The following is a 19,464-nucleotide window of genomic DNA, read 5'->3' as shown; positions in this document are numbered from 1 at the left end:
AGTCAATAATCCTACTAGCCAAATTTGCACCCTTTTTTTCTTTTGTTTTGCATAATGTGACACATGCTCTGTAATATTTCACATTTCTGGTGATTGCTCAACTGCCACAGTGATTTATTGTGCTGTTTTTTTTCCACACTTGCTGTATCGAATTGGACTTCTTATTGTAGAAAGTTTTTCTTGTACCATATATACTCGAGTATAAGCCAACCCGAATATAAGCCGAGGTACCTAATTTTACCTAAAAAAAACTGGAAAAACTTATTGACTCGAGTATAAGCCTAGGATGGGAAATGCAGCAGCTACTGGTAAGTTTCAATAATCAAAATAAATACCAATAAAATTCCCGTTCATTAATTGAGGCATCAGGAGGTTAAATATTTGAGTATTTATTTAAAAAAACAAACAGTAAACTAGCTCTGTAAGTGGAGAAGAGGGTCAACAAAAACAATATGGTATCTCTCTCTTGCTCCTGTGTGTGTGTGTCTCTCTGGCGCGCGTCTGCCTATGTGTGTCTCTCTGGCGCACATGCATGCCTGCCTGTGTGTACTGTACACTCCAGCTTTCTGTCGGGCAGCGGGACCTGACTCGAATATAAGCCGAGGGTGACGTTTTTCAGCACATTTTGGGTGCTGAAAAACTCTGCTTATATTAGAGTATATACGGTAAGTTGCAAAATTTGTGGTAAGTGCTTTTGTTAAGCTGCCCATACCATTAAAACATTTGAAATAAGTTAGTTGCTAGATTTATTCACACATGTCATAATTTACCAACCAAGTACTTGACCTGTATGTACTTTTTCTAAATTAAGCGTATTGATGAATTTTATAACAAATGAATTTCACAAGACTACTTAGTCATGCAAAGTAAATGTGTTTCTATATCTTTGTACTATGAAGGTTGTCCTTGAGTGTTTGTTAAAATTAATCTCCTTCTGTTTCATAATGATTGTATCCTTTTGTTTTAGGATGTTGAGTCATACATTCACCGATCTGGTCGCACAGGCAGAGCTGGACGCACCGGAGTCTGTATCTGCTTTTACCAGCGCAAGGAGGAAGACCAGCTGCGATTTGTGGAGACAAGAGCTGTATGTTCATCTTTGGAAGCTTCTTGCACATTACTAACTAACAAAAGCTAATCACTAAGTTTCAGTGAGCTGACCTACTATATCTTTACTTTCAGATACTGTTGATGTTTAGAAAGTAAACGGCATTTATTTATATAGTACATTTTCATATAAACAATGTAGATCAAAGTGCTTTACAAAATGAAATAAAAGCAATATAAAACATAAGATTAAGTAATAATATTATATAATACTTAACAAAGAACAAGGTACGGTCTGATGGCCAGGGTTACATAAAGAAAAATAAAAAGCTCCAGTTAGACTAGAGGAAAAAAAAAGCACAAATTTAAATTTTTGATGTTGCTAAAAAAAGTTGTTTGTTGATACTACAAGAATATGCAAATTTATATTTCATTTTAGCCTTATGTTCCTTATATTTCTTAAAGCTGTGTCTGACTTCTTCTTGTCTGTAATAGTTTAACTTAGTCAGTATTAGGTATTTCAAATTAGACAGTAAAGCAGAGTTTAATATCTTCATTTTCAAGTAATGTTATATTCAGTAAGTCTTCGTATGTATAGATAGATACTTTATTAATCCCCAATGGGAAATTCACATACTCCAGCAGCAGCATACTGATAAAAACAATATTAATTAGAGAGCCATACAGTTTTGACATAGTAGTGCTACTCTTTATTATTGGCTGTATTTTTTTTTCTTTTGTTTGTTGATCTTTTTGTGTTTATGTACAAGTATACAGTTGGTTTCCTGCTTTTTTTCCTAAACTTCTTGCATTTCATGTAATATTCCACATGTACTATTTTTAATAAAATTTTTAATTTTGTCTCTCATATAGGGAATAACATTCAAGCGAGTGGGTGTCCCAACTGCAAATGATATTATCAGAGCTTCCAGCAAAGATGCTGTCAGGTATCCATTTTCGTAGCTTTTTCTAAAGCAATATGCTAGACATTGTTGCATTTGTTCAGTTCTCTCTCTCGAGCCCCCCCAACCCTCAGAACCAGTTACAAATCCAATTTGCCCACTTACATTACCTGTTTTTCCCTGTTCAGTTTTGTTCACTTTACAGTGGAATTCTCCTGGGGATTGAACCAGTGAGTTTTGTAATTTTACAGTATCAGGAAATTGGGTTCATATTCCGACCTGGTCACGTTTGTTTTCAAATGTTCATATTCTACCTGTGTATGCAGGTACTCCAGTTTTCTTTCCGTAACCAAGAGACATGCAGTTAAGTTTGATTTGTGAGTCGAAATTGGGAGTAAATGCACTGATTGTGGGTTTATGCAGCCTAACTCGCCACATACCCCTCTGTGGCAGTGTCAGTGCTAACAAGATTGATTCTTGCTCCCTGTCATCCTTGGTTAGATTACGCAAGTTGTTTTCAAGTATTAAATGCATTCAGGATTGTGGGTGCAGTTGTTTTTTTAGCATTACATGTACAAGCTACTGTAGGAATGTTAACCTTCAATGAACAAAAAACAGTAAAAGCTATCTGCGCATTCAGTCAACAATCAAGCTGATGAGATATGGAGTGACTTAGTCAGTTTGATATTGTGATTGTATCTGTCATAGAAACAATGTATGCTTTAATAACTTGATTTTAACCGTAAGAAGATCAATCTGTAAAGATAGACCATGCATGTTAGGAATGGAAATCTGCCATTTCTACTGACTAGCTGATCAGTTGTGTTATCGCAAACCAAAATTTAGGGCGAACAAAGTAGTCTAATTGAGAGTTTCAAAATGACAGTTTTTTTTAATCCAAAATGAAATGTGAACATATTTGTATTAAACAGTATAATTCAGTAAAAGCAGGTGATAGTGGTGGGGGGAGGTTGGGAGATTTCTGTTCCAAAGAAACAAGATCTACTAAATCACAGTACCCATTTGCCTGTGATTTGAAATGCATAGGCAAATGGAGATATCACAAGGACCAATATTTTGGCACGACGTAAATACCAAAATTCCAAAAATGTAACAGTATTAGCTTTTTCATAGTATTGGTAGTACTGAACAAAAGTACTGCACTCATGCTTGAATGTCAGATGAACTTCAGTACTGTACAATTGTTTTAGGCAGATGTGAAAAAAAATGCTGTAAACTTAACAATGTTTACATAAGTATTAATAGTTTATTTTTATCAATTAACATTGCAAACTGAATGAACAGAAGAGAAATCTAAATCAAATCAATATTTGGTGTGACCACTCTTTGCCTTTAAAACAGCATCAGTTCTTCTAGGTATACACATCCACAATTACGCATATAGGACTATGGGAGTAAACTACATACTGGCAGTGACTACAACCCCTGGCAAAAATTATGGAGTACTTCTGGAGTAATTCACAGATATGACACAAAACTATTTTATTTGACAGCTAAACATTGCAACACATACAACAATTTCATTTAATTTTTTGATATAATTAATGGCACATTTTTTTTGTTCAGACCAAGTACAGGGAAAATAATTATGGAATCAACAATGAGGAAAACATTACGCAGTCACCTGGTAATTTGCATTTCTAAAACAAATACCTGCACAAGTCTAGATAGGCCAATTAGTGTGCACTTAAGAGAGTGCTTGCAGACCTTACCGAGGCTGACTGACAAGAAATAAGAGCGCTGTCAGTTGAAACAATGGAAAGGATTACAAAACTCCTTCAAGAAGGTAATTCAGCTTGGAATGTGGCAAAAGATGTTGGTTGTTCCCAGTCAGCTGTGTCTAAAATTTGGAACAAGTACATACAAAATAGGAAAGCTGGAAAAGGGAAACCTACAGGTAGACGAAGGTAGAAGTCAGAGCATCAGGACAAAAAACTTAAAGTGATATGCCTGGAAAATAGAAAATGCACAACAAATGAAAAACAAATGGGCAGAAACAGGAGTCGGTGTTTGTGACCAAACTGTAAGAAATTGTTTAAGGAAATGGGGTTTACATACACAAAAGGCAAACATAAACTGGCATTAACACCTAAACAGAAGAAAACAAGGTTGTATTGGGCTATAGAGAAATTGTCATGGACTGTGGATGATTGGATGAAAGTAATATTCAGTGATGAATCACAGATCTACATTGGCCAAGGAGATGGTGCTGAACCTTTGTTTGGTGCCGTTCCAGTGAAACATGTAAAGATGACTGCCTGAACAAAACAAGAAAATTTCCACACTCATTGCTGATATGTGGTTGCATGTCAAGTAAAAAAAAAAATTGGGGAGATGGCAATTATTACCACTACAGTAAATGCACAGGTGTACATTGCAACTTTGGACACTTTTCTCATTCCATCAATCAAAAGTAGGTGTGGTGATGATGAAGTCATTTATCAGGATGATAATGCATCTTGCCACAGAGCAAAGAGAGCTAAAACTTTACTTCAGAAAAGACATCCACTTCAAAGACATTAAACAGTCCATATCTCAATCCGACTGAAAATTTATTGTGCAGATTGAAACAAAATGGTCCATGATAAGGCCCCACTCGGCAAAGCTCATCTGTCAACTGCTATACAAGAAAGCTGGAGCCTGATTGATGAAGAATATAGGGTGGTCCAGATTTAATTTTATGTTGCATAGTTAGATCTGGACCACCCTGTATTGTTTTCATTAGTGAAGTCCATGCCTCAAAGAATTCAAGCTGTCATAAAAGCCAGAGGAGGTACAACAAAGTACTAATTATAATTTGTTGGGTGATTCCATAATTTTTTTCTCTACTTGGTCTGAACATAAAAAATGTGCCATTAATTACAACAATTGGTAATTAAATTTTTTGAGGCATTTCAAAATGCCAAAATGTTCAGCTGTTAAATAAAATAGTTTTGTGTTGTATCTGCGAGTTGTTTTTGCAACAAAGTAAAACAGCTGATTGAACATCCTCCAAGAGTATTGATTCCATAATTTTGGCCAGGGGTTATATTTGGTTTGTCTATTCTGGCAATATATTTTTATTTATTTATTTATTTTTTAAATGGGCTTTGCACGGTAGGAACTAAGTTGCACTGAACTATTCTATAACATTTCATTAATCATTTACCACTCTGCTGATCTTTCGGATCATAAAATAGGTCGTTACCTTAACAGTTGACAAGAAGAATTCACAATTAATTGCAGAATTGCGGTATTTGTGAGTTCCTCTAGAGTGCCTCTTTTTCTTGCACAATTAGCTCAAAAACTAATCAGCACATCGTCATCTCATAACATGTTTTAGTTTCGAGTTTGGTATTTTTCCGTCCAACCATTTTAACTCTGGACCATCCTGAAGACATCCTAAGACAAACCCATCATCAAGATATCGATTTTTTTTCAGTATCGGGGCACCCTCAAACGTTGAGATCCGTCAAAAACCAGAGATCAAAATTTTTCACAAATCTAATGCTTTTGCTCCTGCCCTACAGACAATAGGTTATGGTGGGGAAAGGCGCAAAGCAATAACATCTCCCTACTAAATACAACACAACACCTTGTTAACAAAAATATGTAATAATGGAGACACAAACACAAAGTCAGCAGGTAAATAAAAACGTACTTTATTGCTGAATTCAAATATACAAACATTCATTTTGTCATTTGTTTGGTTTTTGAAGACAAAATATGACGCAACAAAGCTTGATTGACTGAATGGTTGTATTCTTTTTTTTTTTTTTTTTTGTTATGTTTCCAAGGTTTGTATGTTTTTGGTAATCCCATAGTAATACTTTGTCCCATGTTGTGTCTTATCAGGGATTTGATTTAATTGTATAAATCTCAAAATGGTTTACTCCTTAACCATAGCCAGTCTTTTGCAGGGACCAGCAGATGAATGTTAGTCAAGATTGGCATTGACTAGTCCCATTTCCCTTGTCCAGCCGAGTAGACAGAAAGCTAGTAATTACCAGCCTAATTAGCTTATTGTATAATTTGGCTTTGTTAGTATTTTCTTGTTTCGTCGTCTTGTATGCTTGAGGGAGTGGTTTCTTGTGAAATAAATACTGGAAGGTTTTCTTTATACAGTCTAAATAAAAATCGATTCCTGACAAAAAAAAAAATGTTTGGACGGAGTGGTGGCTCTGAGGCTAAGGATCTGTGCTGGTATCCCGAAGGTTGCTGGTTCGAAACCCCGTCACTGCCAAAAGAGATCCTACTCTGGTGGGCCCTTGAGCAAGACCCTTAACCTGTAATTGCTCCAGGGGTGCTGTACAGTGGCTGACCCTGCGCTCTGACCCCAAGGGGTATGCGAAAACTTATACAAATTCCTAATACAAAAAATTGTATAAGGCGAAATAAAGAACAAAAAAAAATGTGTATGTATGTGTATATATGTGTATATATATGTATATGTGTGTATAGTCTTTAGAAATAGCTTTTCCTACTCTTTGCATGGAGGCAAATCAAGCAAAGTAGCATTACATCTCCGTGCACAGTGGAGAAATTTGAATGTACAAAACTTAGTTCATTGGTCTTCTCCTTTACTCACTGAGTTGATTCTGTTCTCAGTGGAATCAACTGTAGATTTATCATACTATTTGTTTATTTTTCAGTGAAATATTTTTTATTAATTTTCCATCTGTTTCCTCAGATTTCTAGATGCTGTTCCCCCCTCTGCAGTTGGTTATTTTCGATCAGCAGCTGAAAAATTGATAGAGGAGAGAGGAGCTGTTGAAGCCTTAGCAGCTGCTCTAGCACACATTTCTGGGGCTAAATCTATTGAACAGCGTTCTTTGCTTAGTTCTGATGTGGTATGTATTCATTTTAGCTTCTAGAAATATATATTACCAGTAAAGTTGTGGCATTTAGTTTACATTTCAATTATATTTACTGCTTCTAAACATTTTACCTTTCCTTTTCTAACTCTGAGCAACAATTGTGTGTAAGTGGTAGTAGAAAGCATTGTACACTACTGTTGAGAAGTTTAAATTCACCCAAAAGTTAAATTGATATTATTTTATCAAGGTACTTTTAAATTGGTTTAAAAATATAGTCAAGATGTACTAATGTTGGAAATGACTGTTGCTGCTTGAAATAATTTCATTTATAATATGTAGATGACTGTAAAGCCCTATTTTAAGCCATCTATTATTCTAGTGTCTTAATGATAAACTCTCTTAGCTCATTTTTAACCATGTTTAAATGCTTTAAATCCGTATTTTCCAACCTCGGTCCTGTGGCCTTCCTGTTGCTGCAGGTTTTTGTTCCAACCAGCTTCTGTTTTTAATGGGACTTCTGGGATATTTAAGTGATGTGTTATTTCCCAAGTTCTGTGTTTTGGGAAAAATATAGAAATTAGAAAACTAAGTTTGGTTTTAAAAAAAAAAAAAAAATTATATATACAGTATCTCACAAAAGTGAGTACACCCCTCACATTTTTGTAAATATTTTATTATATCTTTTCATGGGACAACACTGAAGATATGACACAATGTAATGTACAGCTTGTAAAACAGTGTAGATTTGCTGTCCCCTCAAAATAACTCAACACACAGCCATTAAGGTCTAAACTGCTGACAACAAAGGTGACCGAGGGCACATTTTCTCAATAGTAGTAGACACCTTTGCATGAAATCTTTAGTTTTTTGGTAAGCTGTTGCATTGAATAGCCCTCATTTTGCAAAACAACACATAGGGCTTTGCAATCATATATGAAAAATAAATGTCATTTCAAGCAGTAATAGCCATTTACAGTCCTGGCTGTATTTTATAATCGGATTAATTGTATGGTGATGATAAAATTTCTATCAAAAAGTGATATTTTCCTGTAAGATTCCAAACTTGTGAATGTTAAGGTGTGTTAATCACATTCACGTTTTTGTTCAGTCTTGTTTACATGTTGCTATACTAGTGGTTCTAACAGTTTGACAAGAATTTTATGTTTTAAAAAAATGAGAATTTTAATGAATTGTAGGCATTAAAGTATAAGCATTATCCAGTCTAAGTAATGTAGTTTCCCACACATTTTGCCCCAAAAAAACACTTAACTCAAAAAATGTTACCTTTCTTTCCCAAAATAATTGCTTAGTCTGACTTGAGGTGTCTGTGTGTTTTGTTTTCCACTCTAGCTGTCTTGGCTTTAATTGTTTTCCATTATATTTAAATATTCTGAAATTTAATAAAGTGGGATTTTATAATGTTAAATGTTAATTATAAAAATTACTTTTTATGTGGCTTTTACACAGTAGCTTACAGCACCATCCACAAGCTGTTAACAAGTGAGGACATAGTGCAAGATTAATAACTTAAAAGCAGGGAGACAAACTTTTAGCATTATAGAGATGTAGCAAAAATGGTCCCTGGGTTCCCACAATTCTTTACAGACATAAATAGGCCTGCTGGTAAGCAATGCACAGACGAAACTCAATAAGCAGATGCTCAATAGTGTGGGCTTGGCATCCAAAAACAACTAATGCCTCTTATCTATTTTAAGGTCATGTTTTGTACAATCAGCCAAAGGTCAGTTAGCAGCTTTAATGGAATATATTTAAAGACAAATGTTCTGTTCTTAATTTTAATGGTAAACATAAAGCAAATGCAGCACCAAGCATCACCACACTAGCAAGCAGTGACTGAAACGTTTTGGTTTTCAGTCTTGTTCCAGATGATGAGGAAAATGGAAATTTTTGACACTTAAGAATGTAAGAATTTTTTAAAATGTATTTTTCTAATGTGTCAAATGGTAGGACTGAAAATATCTTTTCTTTAACCTTTGCAAGCACTTGTAGCTACTATTTTGATAGATTTCTTCTCTTTCCAGGGCTTTGTAACAATGACTCTGATGTGTTCAGTGGAAATGCACAGCATTGGGTATGCTTGGAGGGGCCTTAGGGAACAGCTGGGTGAAGACGTTGATTCAAATATTCATAGAATGAAGTTCTTAAAGGGCAAGACTGTGAGTATTATGCATCAGTATAAATATAAAAATCAGTGTTCTTTGCTAAAACCCAATTGTGAGCTTTTGTGACAGATCAGTACCTTTCTGTGGTTGGTTTTTGTTTAAAACTTCCAGTTGCTCCTGAACACTTCCTTGCACAAAGATTTCTTAACTTTTATCATGGGGAAAAGCAACAGTTTTTTCGCAATATGAAAAATGTATGCTGAGTGTGATTTTGTTAGGACAAGGTTTGTGCCAACAGGCAGTACCTTTGGCAGTAGACAATTGATTGTTTACATCACCGATTAATGTTCCATTGCCAGTTATCTGAACCACATGATTAAGCACGTTGTAAATACAGTTTTTACTAGGCATTTGTATCCTAATTGTATACGGGTAGATTGTAAACATGTTTTTCACACATTGCATTTGCAGTAGAAACTGGAGAAAAGCCATCTTGCCTGAAGAAGGGGCCTGAGTTGCCTCGAAAGCTTGCATATTGTAATCCTTCTAGTTAGCCAATAAAAGGTGTCATTTTGCTTGGCTTTTCTCTACATTCATAATGGCTAACACGGTACAACACCCTAGTACTACAGTAGAAACTGTAAATGCTTCTTTATCAGAAAGATACAAATCCAATTACATTTTCTCTCCCAAAATGCAAACTAGTAATCTAACAGCTTGTTTTGGAATGATAGGCTCACCGTTTAGTACACTTTACATTTTTACTGATCATGAATGCCCACAGAAGAAGCTGTCTATGGCATATTAAGGGAAGACTAAATGTTCGATAACGTCAGTTACCACATGTGTTGTTCACATGTTACTATTATTGCAAGAGACCAAAAAGAAAGATGAAAGAAAAGGCATGAGATTTTGAAAATATATATGTGTCAAAGTGTTGTGCAGCTAGTGTTACAATATCTTGCCATTGTTGTGCTGGCTATAACACCTTATCCATTCTTTTTAGCATAAGCATACTATTAGTGAGTCGGTGCATTTGGAAAGTGAATTGTGCTCTCCAGTCAACTCTACAAGAGATGTACATAAGGATCCCACAAAGGTAGCAGCTCAGTGAGGTGGTGCAGTTAAGGTCACATATTCCGTCACTGCCCCAAAAAGAACTTGACACGGGTTATCACAACTGAAAGAGCTACCACTTAATTTATCTCGAGGCTTGGTGATCAATTTCTGTACAGACGTGCAGTTTTGGAGCTGATAAAGTCTGATGTATGTGGCTTAGCATCAAAAATACTTAACAGAGAGAGTGTGCAACACAAACATGATTTATGACCTGTTTATTTTTCTGTTTTTTCTATATCCAAGCACCTGTGTTCCTTATTCTTCATTGCTACATTATGTGCAGTTGTACATTGCACAATTGTTAGTACTCATTGATTGTCAGCTCTGTCACACAGAGTCCATCCCTTCAGCAAAAATCAAACCTGTTTAAATACCTTAATTACCAGACACTTGCCAGTAATAACCAGTTGAAAAATTGAGGAAGGCGTAACATTAAGTGGTGTTTGCTGCTGTTTTCTGGAGTAGCAGCATCCTAGGCACACTGAAGTGTAGAGGATGTGTCCACAGCTGTCATTTTAAAATGAGTTCTATAACAAGAACACAGGATCACAGACGGAAATTTCAAGTGTAAATGTAGCACAGCCATTTACATTTTTCTTCACACAGGAAACTGTAGACGCACAAAATTAGGTAAAAATTTGTGTAGTACACTGTAGAAATTTATAAACCTTCAAAACTTTATTTTAGAGAAATTTATATGAATAGGATTACAAGGTGTGTCCTCATCACAATTCTAATGAAAACAAAATCACTTTCTAATGAAGTACAGTAATCCTGCTGTGCCAGAGTGAAAGTTTGTTGAAACATGTAGAGATGCATGTATAAAAATGTCTTTTTTAACATTGATCTTTCATGATATTTTGTCTGTGCATTTCACATTTTATAGATGGAATCAATTAAATAAGATAACTCAGTCTTGTTTAATAACAAACTGCGTTTACTTCAAGATGCAGTGATTGCATTACATGAAATATAAACTAATAGCATTGGTACAAGACAAGAATTAACCTTGGTGGTCGCACTAGGGCATTGAAGAGCACAGTCATGCACTCACTGTCACAAACTTGAACTAACACTTGTTAGAGTCGCTATTTAATCTACTGTATACTATACGTTGAACTCAATGTACAGTAGAATCTAGCTCTGGATTGTAGAATGTACTACTGGACTTTTCTATTAAAGCATTTTTTTCATACTGTGTATAAAACCTGTTTATTTATGAACACTTCACTCACAACTGTCTTTCTCTTTTGGGTGCAGGGAGTTTGCTTTGATGTTCCAGCTGCCAGTGTGAAGACCATTCAGGTATTCCAATAAATATTTCATTAGATCAGACTGGTGATAAAATTTGCTCTGACTTCAAATACTTAACATATGTAGGTTTTAATAAGTGTGCTGATGTGTATCTCAGTTTTTCATTTAGCATGTATTTTGTCATATGTTTAAAAAGAGAGAGGCTGACTGTGCACAAGAAAATATTATAGCCTTTAAATGTGAATAGGGTGTTTTGTTTTTTATTTTGTATGCCCTTTTTGTACCCATTTTCTTGTGTCTTTAACTTCCTTTTAGACTTTTTGTAAAACTGTTTTCTCATAGGTTTTCTCAGTGAACTACTAGGATATGCACTTGAAGACAGTTATTACATTGGATAAAAATGTTACTTTTTTCATAGTAGATATTTAGGAAAATTGCATTTCAACATTACAAGTCAGTTTTTTAAAGCCCACTACAAATTTATTTTACATTCCTGCCAAATTCCATTGAATGCAAATCTCTTTGCCACAGAGTTAAGTAAAGGCAAGTCAAGGTTTGTCTGGCCCAATTAAACTGATGGTCCTTTACCTCCTTGGGTAGTGTTCTGTAAATGCTGCTATGCATAAATTCCATGGAATCTGGCAGTTGGCTCTTGTTATGCACGTCCCCGGTTATGCAACTGCTGGGCTCTGTTCAGATTTGCTGCCAAGCACTAGCAAAGGACAACAGTTAGAGGTGAGTAGGAATAGTGTGATACTAAAGAATGATCAGAGCTGTTTTAGCATTTATTAAAATACAATATGAGCAGTATCACCTGCTAAAACGATGGGTTCATCAGCCTTGCTTGCAGATTCTTGAAAGAGTTATCACTAACATTTATATGTACTGTACATCATTCCATAGTTGAGAAGCTCCATCTTCAGTAGTTTTATTTTTCGTTTGATTTAAAAGATGGTCTGCTTCTTGTGTTTGCATTGTACCCAAGGTATGTTCTTATATAATACTTTACCGTGGCTGTCCGTTTGTCTGTCCAGAATTTTAAATCACCTGTAGCTCACAAACTGTTTGACCTATTGACCTGAAATTTGGTACACATATACTACGTGACGTCTACTGTCCGCTTTTGGGGAGATGATTTTTATTACTCATTTTATTTTATTATAGAATCAATTCTCGGCTGTTCTCATCCCTACCACCTTCGCCGTCACTTCCCCTACCTCTTCATATCTTAAGTCTTCAATCTGCCTCAAGAAAAATCATGATTTAAGTGCTAGCTTAAGTGAAAAATTAAGAAAAATGTACTAAGTAGGGCGGCACGATGGCGCAGTGGTAGCGCTGCTGCCTCGCAGTTAGGAGACCCAGGTTTGCCTCCATGCGTGGAGTTTGCATGTTCTCCCCGTGTCTGCGTGGGTTTCCTCCGGGCGCTCCGGTTTCCTCCCACAGTGCAAAGACATGCAGGTTAGGTGGATTGGAGATTCTACATCGGCCCTAGTGTGTGGGTGTGTTTGTGTGTGTCCTGTGGTGGGTTGGCACCCTGCTTGGGATTGGTTCCTGCCTTGTGCCCTGTGTTGGCTGGGATTGGCTCTAGCAGACCCCCGTGACCCTGTGTTTGGATTTAGCGGGTTGGAAAATGGATGGATGGATGTACTAAGTAATTGCAACACAAAAATTGACTTAAATCGGTTTTAACACAAAAAGATACTGAATGAAGAAGAGAAGAAGCGGGCCACTAGAGTGGAGAAAACGAGCTGCTGAGGAATCAGCAAGCGCATCAACCTCTGAGCAAACGAATGCTAAATGTACAGAGAGAGTAGGAAAACTAAAAGTCAAGTGTATTCACTGCACGTTATCATGCAGTACACCTTTACTGGTTATGAATATTTAAGTTTAGTAAGAAAGTATAACGGCTGTTCACATTTTTCTTGCATTAAAAGGAGGAACTTCCTCTCTGAACTTGAAACCAATACAGTGATTTAAGGTCTGGCATTTTTATAGTTCTGATTATTGCTTCAGTAGTTTGAAGTCACTGTAATGCAGTAGTAGAACAGTTTGAACAGCCTGACACTTGAGGATGGTATCAGTCAGGTTTCCTTGATGCAAAGCACAAACAGTTTTCTGTATTGTACTTGTGAGAAATTTAATTTTGCAGTGCTTCAAAATGAACTTTGTAGCCTCATCCCCGAGCTATACCATAGCTAACTGCCTACAGTCGTGAGAGAATATGAAGTGAAAACTTTTAAGGTAATCCACGTTACAATTGTGCCTGTCAGGCAGTATAATCCATTTCCTTATGTAATACTTTGCCTTGGTACACGCTGCCAAAATCTGAACTTGAACCTAAAAGTGTAATCATGGTGGTGTCTCCTGTATTTGAGAATGTTGAATTCTCTTTACATTTGTTTCCAGGTTGATATAATGTTCTATGTGTAGAGTAGGAAAGCCATCAAATTTTAATGTCTGGTTCCCCAAAAAAATCCGAAATAAAAATTGGGCCATTTTGAACACCTTTAAAACTTGAAGTATCTTATCTCCATGTTCTGCTGCAGTGTTTGCCAACTCTGCGTTTTTTTTTTTCAGTTTTAGCTAATCAATGTTTTTATACAATTTCCTTATGCATTTATGAATTAATTGGAGAGGACTACAGTTGCTCTATCACCCCACTCAACAAAAAAGACACGTGAATGCTTTGGCTTTTTGTTTTTTTGTGAGACAACAGAAAATATTTCTTTGTTATATAGAAATTACTTGAGCTTGCCAGACTATTGAATGGCAGTTTTCATTTGCAGTTCAACCCCTTAATTAGTGGACTAGTGGAATAAAGAGCTCAGGAGATCCATTGCTGTATTCAAATCACCAGTTTTTTATTTTCTGTTCACAGTCACACCATTCACATGTGCTTTTTACAGTGTCTGTGATAAAATTCTGTGCTTGCCCTTTTGTTTAAGAAAATATCTTTAGCTGTGAGTGGTCTTGTGTGATCTCCACCCTTTGAATTGTGTACACTCGTCTATTTTGAAATGTCTGAAATAACCATTTCTGTGTGCACTCTGCTTTTTAGCAGATGTCAGCATATTAAAGTAATCTTGAATGTAATCTGAGGTGACATAACCTACAGTGTTTGTTTTTCTAATTGTTGAACTTAGCGTAAGGTCTTTCTTATGTGTCTGTATATTGGGGGGGGGAGCAGAGTGAGAAATGAAACCCAGCATTACATGTGCAAAGTTAAAAGCAGAAGTGATGCTTGGCTGTCGACCTGGAATAGCCACATTTTTGGAGCCCTGGATACTTGTCTGTTCAGATTTTGTTTACTTTTTTTTTGTACTTCAATATATTTGGTCTGTTTTAACAGGAATCTTGGAAAGACTCGAGGCGTTGGCAGCTGTGTGTTGCAACTGAGCTTCCTGAACTAGAAGAAGTGAAGCGTAGTGGAGACAGAGCTTCATCCGGTTTCGGCAAGAGATCTTTCTATGGTGGTGGAAAGAGAAATGACCGGTTTAATAACAACAGAGGACAACAGAAGAGAAGCTTTGGCAGAGCTTTTGCCTACTGAGGTGTCAAGACTCTATTTGGAACTTTTGTCTTTCATCTTCAGCATCCTTCCAATATCAGCATGGTCAGCTCTTTCACCATAGTCTCATAAATCCTCACTTTGTAAAACATAAGGGATCTGAAGAAACTATGACAATTGCATTGCGATTGTGCATTATAATGTATAGGCCCATTCACTGGAATGAGAAACCTCATTAAAGATGTTTTAAAACATCAGCTGTTGGGGTGACTTAAATATGAGCCAAATAAAGGCAAGTCCTGAGCTTACTGCGTTGAACTTGTAGCCAGTCTTAACACAAATTCTTACACCTTTACAGTGCTGACTTTGAGGGAGTTTTGAGTCTGGAGGTTTAATCAGTTTAAGTTGTCTGTGTGAAGTTGGAGTGTTGTTTCTGTATTTGATTGCTTATTCCTCTGGTTACTCCACATTTCCTACTGAATTCCCAGAGGTATGCAGGATAAGTTAATTGGCCATTTAGCTTTCAGTTGACCATTGTCCTGGCCGGGCGGTGTTGATGCTCACAGAGCAGGGGAGGGCAACTAGAAGCTGTTTCCTCAGTTCGTAATGTTACTACGAAATTTTAGTTAACAAGAATGGTGGAGGTCAAGTTGAAGTCTGGAAGACCAAAAAAAAACTTTTTGAATCCACTGCTCATTGGATTGCTAGGAAGGCAAATAAAAAAATATTCTGGAGTGGTGGTGCATTGTTCTACTGTGCAGCGACCCCTGAACAAGTATGACCTTCAAGGTAGAATCTGCAGAAAAAAACCTTTTCTACATCCTAGCCACAAAATTCAGTGTTATAAGTTTGCAAGTGAACATCTAAACAAGCCTGATGCATTTTGGAAACAACTCCTGTGGACTGATGATGTCAAAATAGAATTTTTTAGCCATTATGTGCCAAGGTATGCTAGGAGAAATAAGGGTGCTGAATTCCAGGGGGGAAAAAAAGCACATCTCCAGCTATTAATCATGGTGGTGGAATGATCAGCTTTGGGCGTGTGTGGCAGTGGTACAGGGAATATGTCAGTGGCAGAGGGCGGAATGAATTCAAATGAATACCAGCAAATTCTGGAAGCAAACCTCATAGCATCTGTGTGTAAAAAAAAAAAAAAAAAAAAAAGTTAAAAAGAGGATGGGTCCTACAACAAGATAATGATCTGAAACACACCTCAAAATCTACAATGGAATATCTCAAGTGGCGCAAGCTGGTGGTATTGCTGTGGCCCTCACAGTCCCCTGACCTAAACATCTTTGAAAATCTGAGGAGATACCTCAAAAAATCAGTGCTGGCAAAACAGCCCAAGAATCTTCCAGAATAAGAAGCCTTTTGCAAGGATGAATGGACGAAAATGTGGCAAGAATTGAAACTCTTAGTTGGCTACAAAAAAAGCATTTAGAAGCTGTAATACTTGCCAAAGGGGGGTCTTACTAAGTACTAAACATGTTGGGTGCTCAAACCTTTGCTTAGATAAAGATAGAAACGTCTTGTAAATACAACAGCAATTATTTCTATAGCAAAATTTCATACAATGTAGTCCAAAGTGCTTTACAAGATGAAATAAAAAGCAAGTTTGTATAAAACAAACAAGATTAGGCAATAATCATCTATAGTAAGTAACAAAGAAAAAGGTGAGCTCCAGTGGTTGGGGTGTGGGGGAGAGGTGAGCTCCAGTTAGGCGGGAGGAAAAAACATCTGCAAGGGTTTGAAGACCACAGAGCCCCCCCACTGGGCATTTTACCTAACATGAGTGGTCTATATCAGTTCTTATGGTTTTCAGGCTTCACATGGAAGAATTTGATGATGACGATCATGTGGACATCTGGGACACCCGCCATTCAGTCCATAAACACAAGGGGCAGCATGGTACCTCGGTCAGGTGGTGGTGGTGCAGATGTCGCCACAGAAGAACCAGAAAAGACAGCAGAGAGAAATACAGACAAGTAGGGAATTGCAGAACCCAGAGGAAAATGATTCAAAGCCTATATAGACTAATAGGGATACAACTAAAATGTAGCTACAGAAAAGCCTTTTTCAAATAGGTGTATAGCAGTTTTTAAAAATTGTTCCCCAATATTGGCCTGACGATTTCCTGTTGGTAAATATTTCAGATTGTAGGTGCATAACAGCAAAAGGCCACCTCACCACTTCTTTTCAGGTTGGCTCTTGGAATGATAAGCAGGACCCCCATTTGAAGATCTGAGGTTATGACTTGGAGTGTAAGTGGACAGACATTCCAAAATACAGGATGAGGTGAGATTTAAAGCTTTATAAACCATTAGAAGTATTTTAAAGACAATTCTGAATGACACGGGTCACCAATGTAATGATGTGAAGACTGGTGTGATGTGCTCAAGATTTTTTTTTTCTGTTTAAGGTTCTGCCTGTAACCAGTTGATGTCTGTCTTGGGTAGTCCTATTAGGAGCGCATTACAGTAATCCAGTCATCTTTAGCATCTTGCAAAGTTATAAGATGTCTAACTTCAGCTGTGTTCCTTAAGTGAAAAAATGCAGTCCCAGTAATCTGATTAATATGTGATTTAAAATTTAGGTCAGTCATTAGTTACCCCTAAATTCTTGACCTCCTGCTTGACATTTAAGCCTAAGGGATCAAGTTTATTTCTATACCCTCACTATATCCATGTTTGCCAATAACTAAAATTTCTGTTTTCTCCATATTTAGTTTGAGAAAGTTACTGCTAATCCAATCAGAAATACTGCTAAGACACAGGATCAGAGAGCCAAGAGCGTCGGGGTCATCAGGTGTGATCAATAATTACAGCTGTGTGTGATCTGCATTGCTGTGGTAGCTCACCTTGTGCTTTGAGATAATCTGACCTAATGGAAGCATGTTGCTTGAAAAGTAAGGCGGCCCAGAATAGATTCTTGTGGTACAGCATATAAAATATCAAGTGTCTCCAAAAAGTGTTCAGAAACCTCACAGTACTAATGAAGTTGATTTGATTCTGTAATGAAGGAGGAGCAGCTAGTGAGAGCAGGTGGAGAAGTGCTTGGTGTGGCTCGGCAGTTTAGGTGCAACGTTATCTCCTTCAAAGATTTGGCAGGTAGCCCCCAAACTGGGGTAACCATCTCTGTGCGCTTTTCTACATAGCGAGGACTCTTCTGCTACGCTGCTGAGGTCACTCGAGAACTGACGGCAGACTCTGGTCAGGTGAAAGTGGTGGGCTGCATTCACCTGCTCATTCATCAACATTGACAAGCAAAACCCACAAGTTTTGGTTTGCATACGGTTTCAGTAAACTAACTCAAAAAAAATAGTTTTGCAAGTGATTTTGCAAAACATGAAAAAAGCGAGTTTTTTTTAAATATAGCTGCATGTATTCTGTCACATTCAAGTTTGTCACTCGTTCACATCGCCACGGAGGAATGCAGTGCAATTTTTTAAATGTGACTGACTGAATATTTGCCACATGAAGACACACACATTGTGTGGCTTGCTGGGTGTTCTCTACAGGGGAATCTCACTAGCTGGGAAGCTGCCCCCTGCTGGTCCCTGGCTTACCTCTAATTCTTGTTCCTTGATTCCTGTAAATTAGGGTTCATCCTGCAAAGCTTCCAGGTTTTTTTGTTTTTTTCTGTTTCGGATGAGTTTTTAATATTGTGATCGCCAAAATTGTCATCATAACAACACCTTTGGCGATTCAACAGAAAGTCTACACGTGACAGGAAATGAGTCAGATTCTTTATTTTCTAATTTATTAGATGTCTTCCGTCATTTAGTATTTAAATGAAGTTATCTGTGCAATTAAAATGTGTAAACTATTCTACGCAGAACTAAAGGCCTTTCTTTGTGTCTCTGGCACCAATTTTGCTGAAATCAAAAGACAATTTTTATGTATTTTTTTTTTTGTTTTGCAAATCAAAGCACGTTTTCCTGTGAATTTAGTTTTATGCAAATTGTTTCACTCTTTAGTTAGCCTGAAGTAAATTAACTAGAAAAATTTTTAAAAAGTCAAATTGTTAAAAGTGACAATGTCCGGGGATTTCCACAAGTGGCATGAAGTAATTTGGCTGCTAAAGTGCCAACAGACAGCAAAGGGCGCTGTTAAGACATGAGAGAGAGTTAGAGAGAAATAGAGGGGATTCTCCAAAAGAAAATGTTGGGAATTGGAGAAGAAACCTCAACAACCTTTGATAAGTCCTGTATCTGGGTGGGATATCAGGACAGTGTAGCAGCTATTAGCTAAACAAATGGGCTTGTTAGACAACGGAATGGTCTCCTCTTGTTTGGGGTCTTAGAGTAGGTTTCTCAGAAAGGAATGAAAGGGACAGATCTGTACCCAAAAGGAAAAAACTCAAGGCAGTGGTGCCTGGGGAAGAAAATGGCAAAATAGATCAGAGGAGAAAGCCATTAGGAAGCATATGTGAAGTTTTAGATGAATGTGGAGGATTTTAATTTGCATACATTGATGGTTCATATTTTCTTTAACAAAATCTAACATAAAAGGAATTGAGAGGACTCACAGACACTAATGCTATGTAACTTTAGTAATGAAATGCATTGCATTTGCCATTCCAACATATGGTGCATCACAAATATTTCCAATAATAAAATGCATTACTTTTGGCATTCAGATAGATGGTGCATCAGGAATATCAACACTGCTTTTGCAATACCCATACCAAATGCC

The 19,464-nt window shown here is 36.9% G+C and overlaps 1 protein-coding gene across 1 annotated transcript in view; it reads left to right on the top strand.

Annotated features, from left to right (window-relative positions):
* The window catches only part of ddx21 (DEAD (Asp-Glu-Ala-Asp) box helicase 21), a 58,510-nt gene extending 43,486 nt beyond the window's left edge, over positions 1-15,024 (top strand). The window contains exons 10-15 of the mRNA XM_028795978.2: positions 968-1,087; positions 1,921-1,994; positions 6,640-6,799; positions 8,809-8,943; positions 11,269-11,313; positions 14,612-15,024. Of these exons, the coding sequence (XP_028651811.1) occupies positions 968-1,087; positions 1,921-1,994; positions 6,640-6,799; positions 8,809-8,943; positions 11,269-11,313; positions 14,612-14,812 (735 nt within the window). The 3' untranslated portion in view covers positions 14,813-15,024. The remainder of the gene's footprint in view (positions 1-967; positions 1,088-1,920; positions 1,995-6,639; positions 6,800-8,808; positions 8,944-11,268; positions 11,314-14,611) is intronic.
* The last annotated feature ends 4,440 nt before the right edge of the window (positions 15,025-19,464 follow it).

This window comes from Erpetoichthys calabaricus, chromosome 2 (assembly GCF_900747795.2).
Source record: "Erpetoichthys calabaricus chromosome 2, fErpCal1.3, whole genome shotgun sequence".
NCBI lineage: Eukaryota > Metazoa > Chordata > Cladistia > Polypteriformes > Polypteridae > Erpetoichthys > Erpetoichthys calabaricus.
This window is presented reverse-complemented; position numbering and strand designations above follow the sequence as displayed.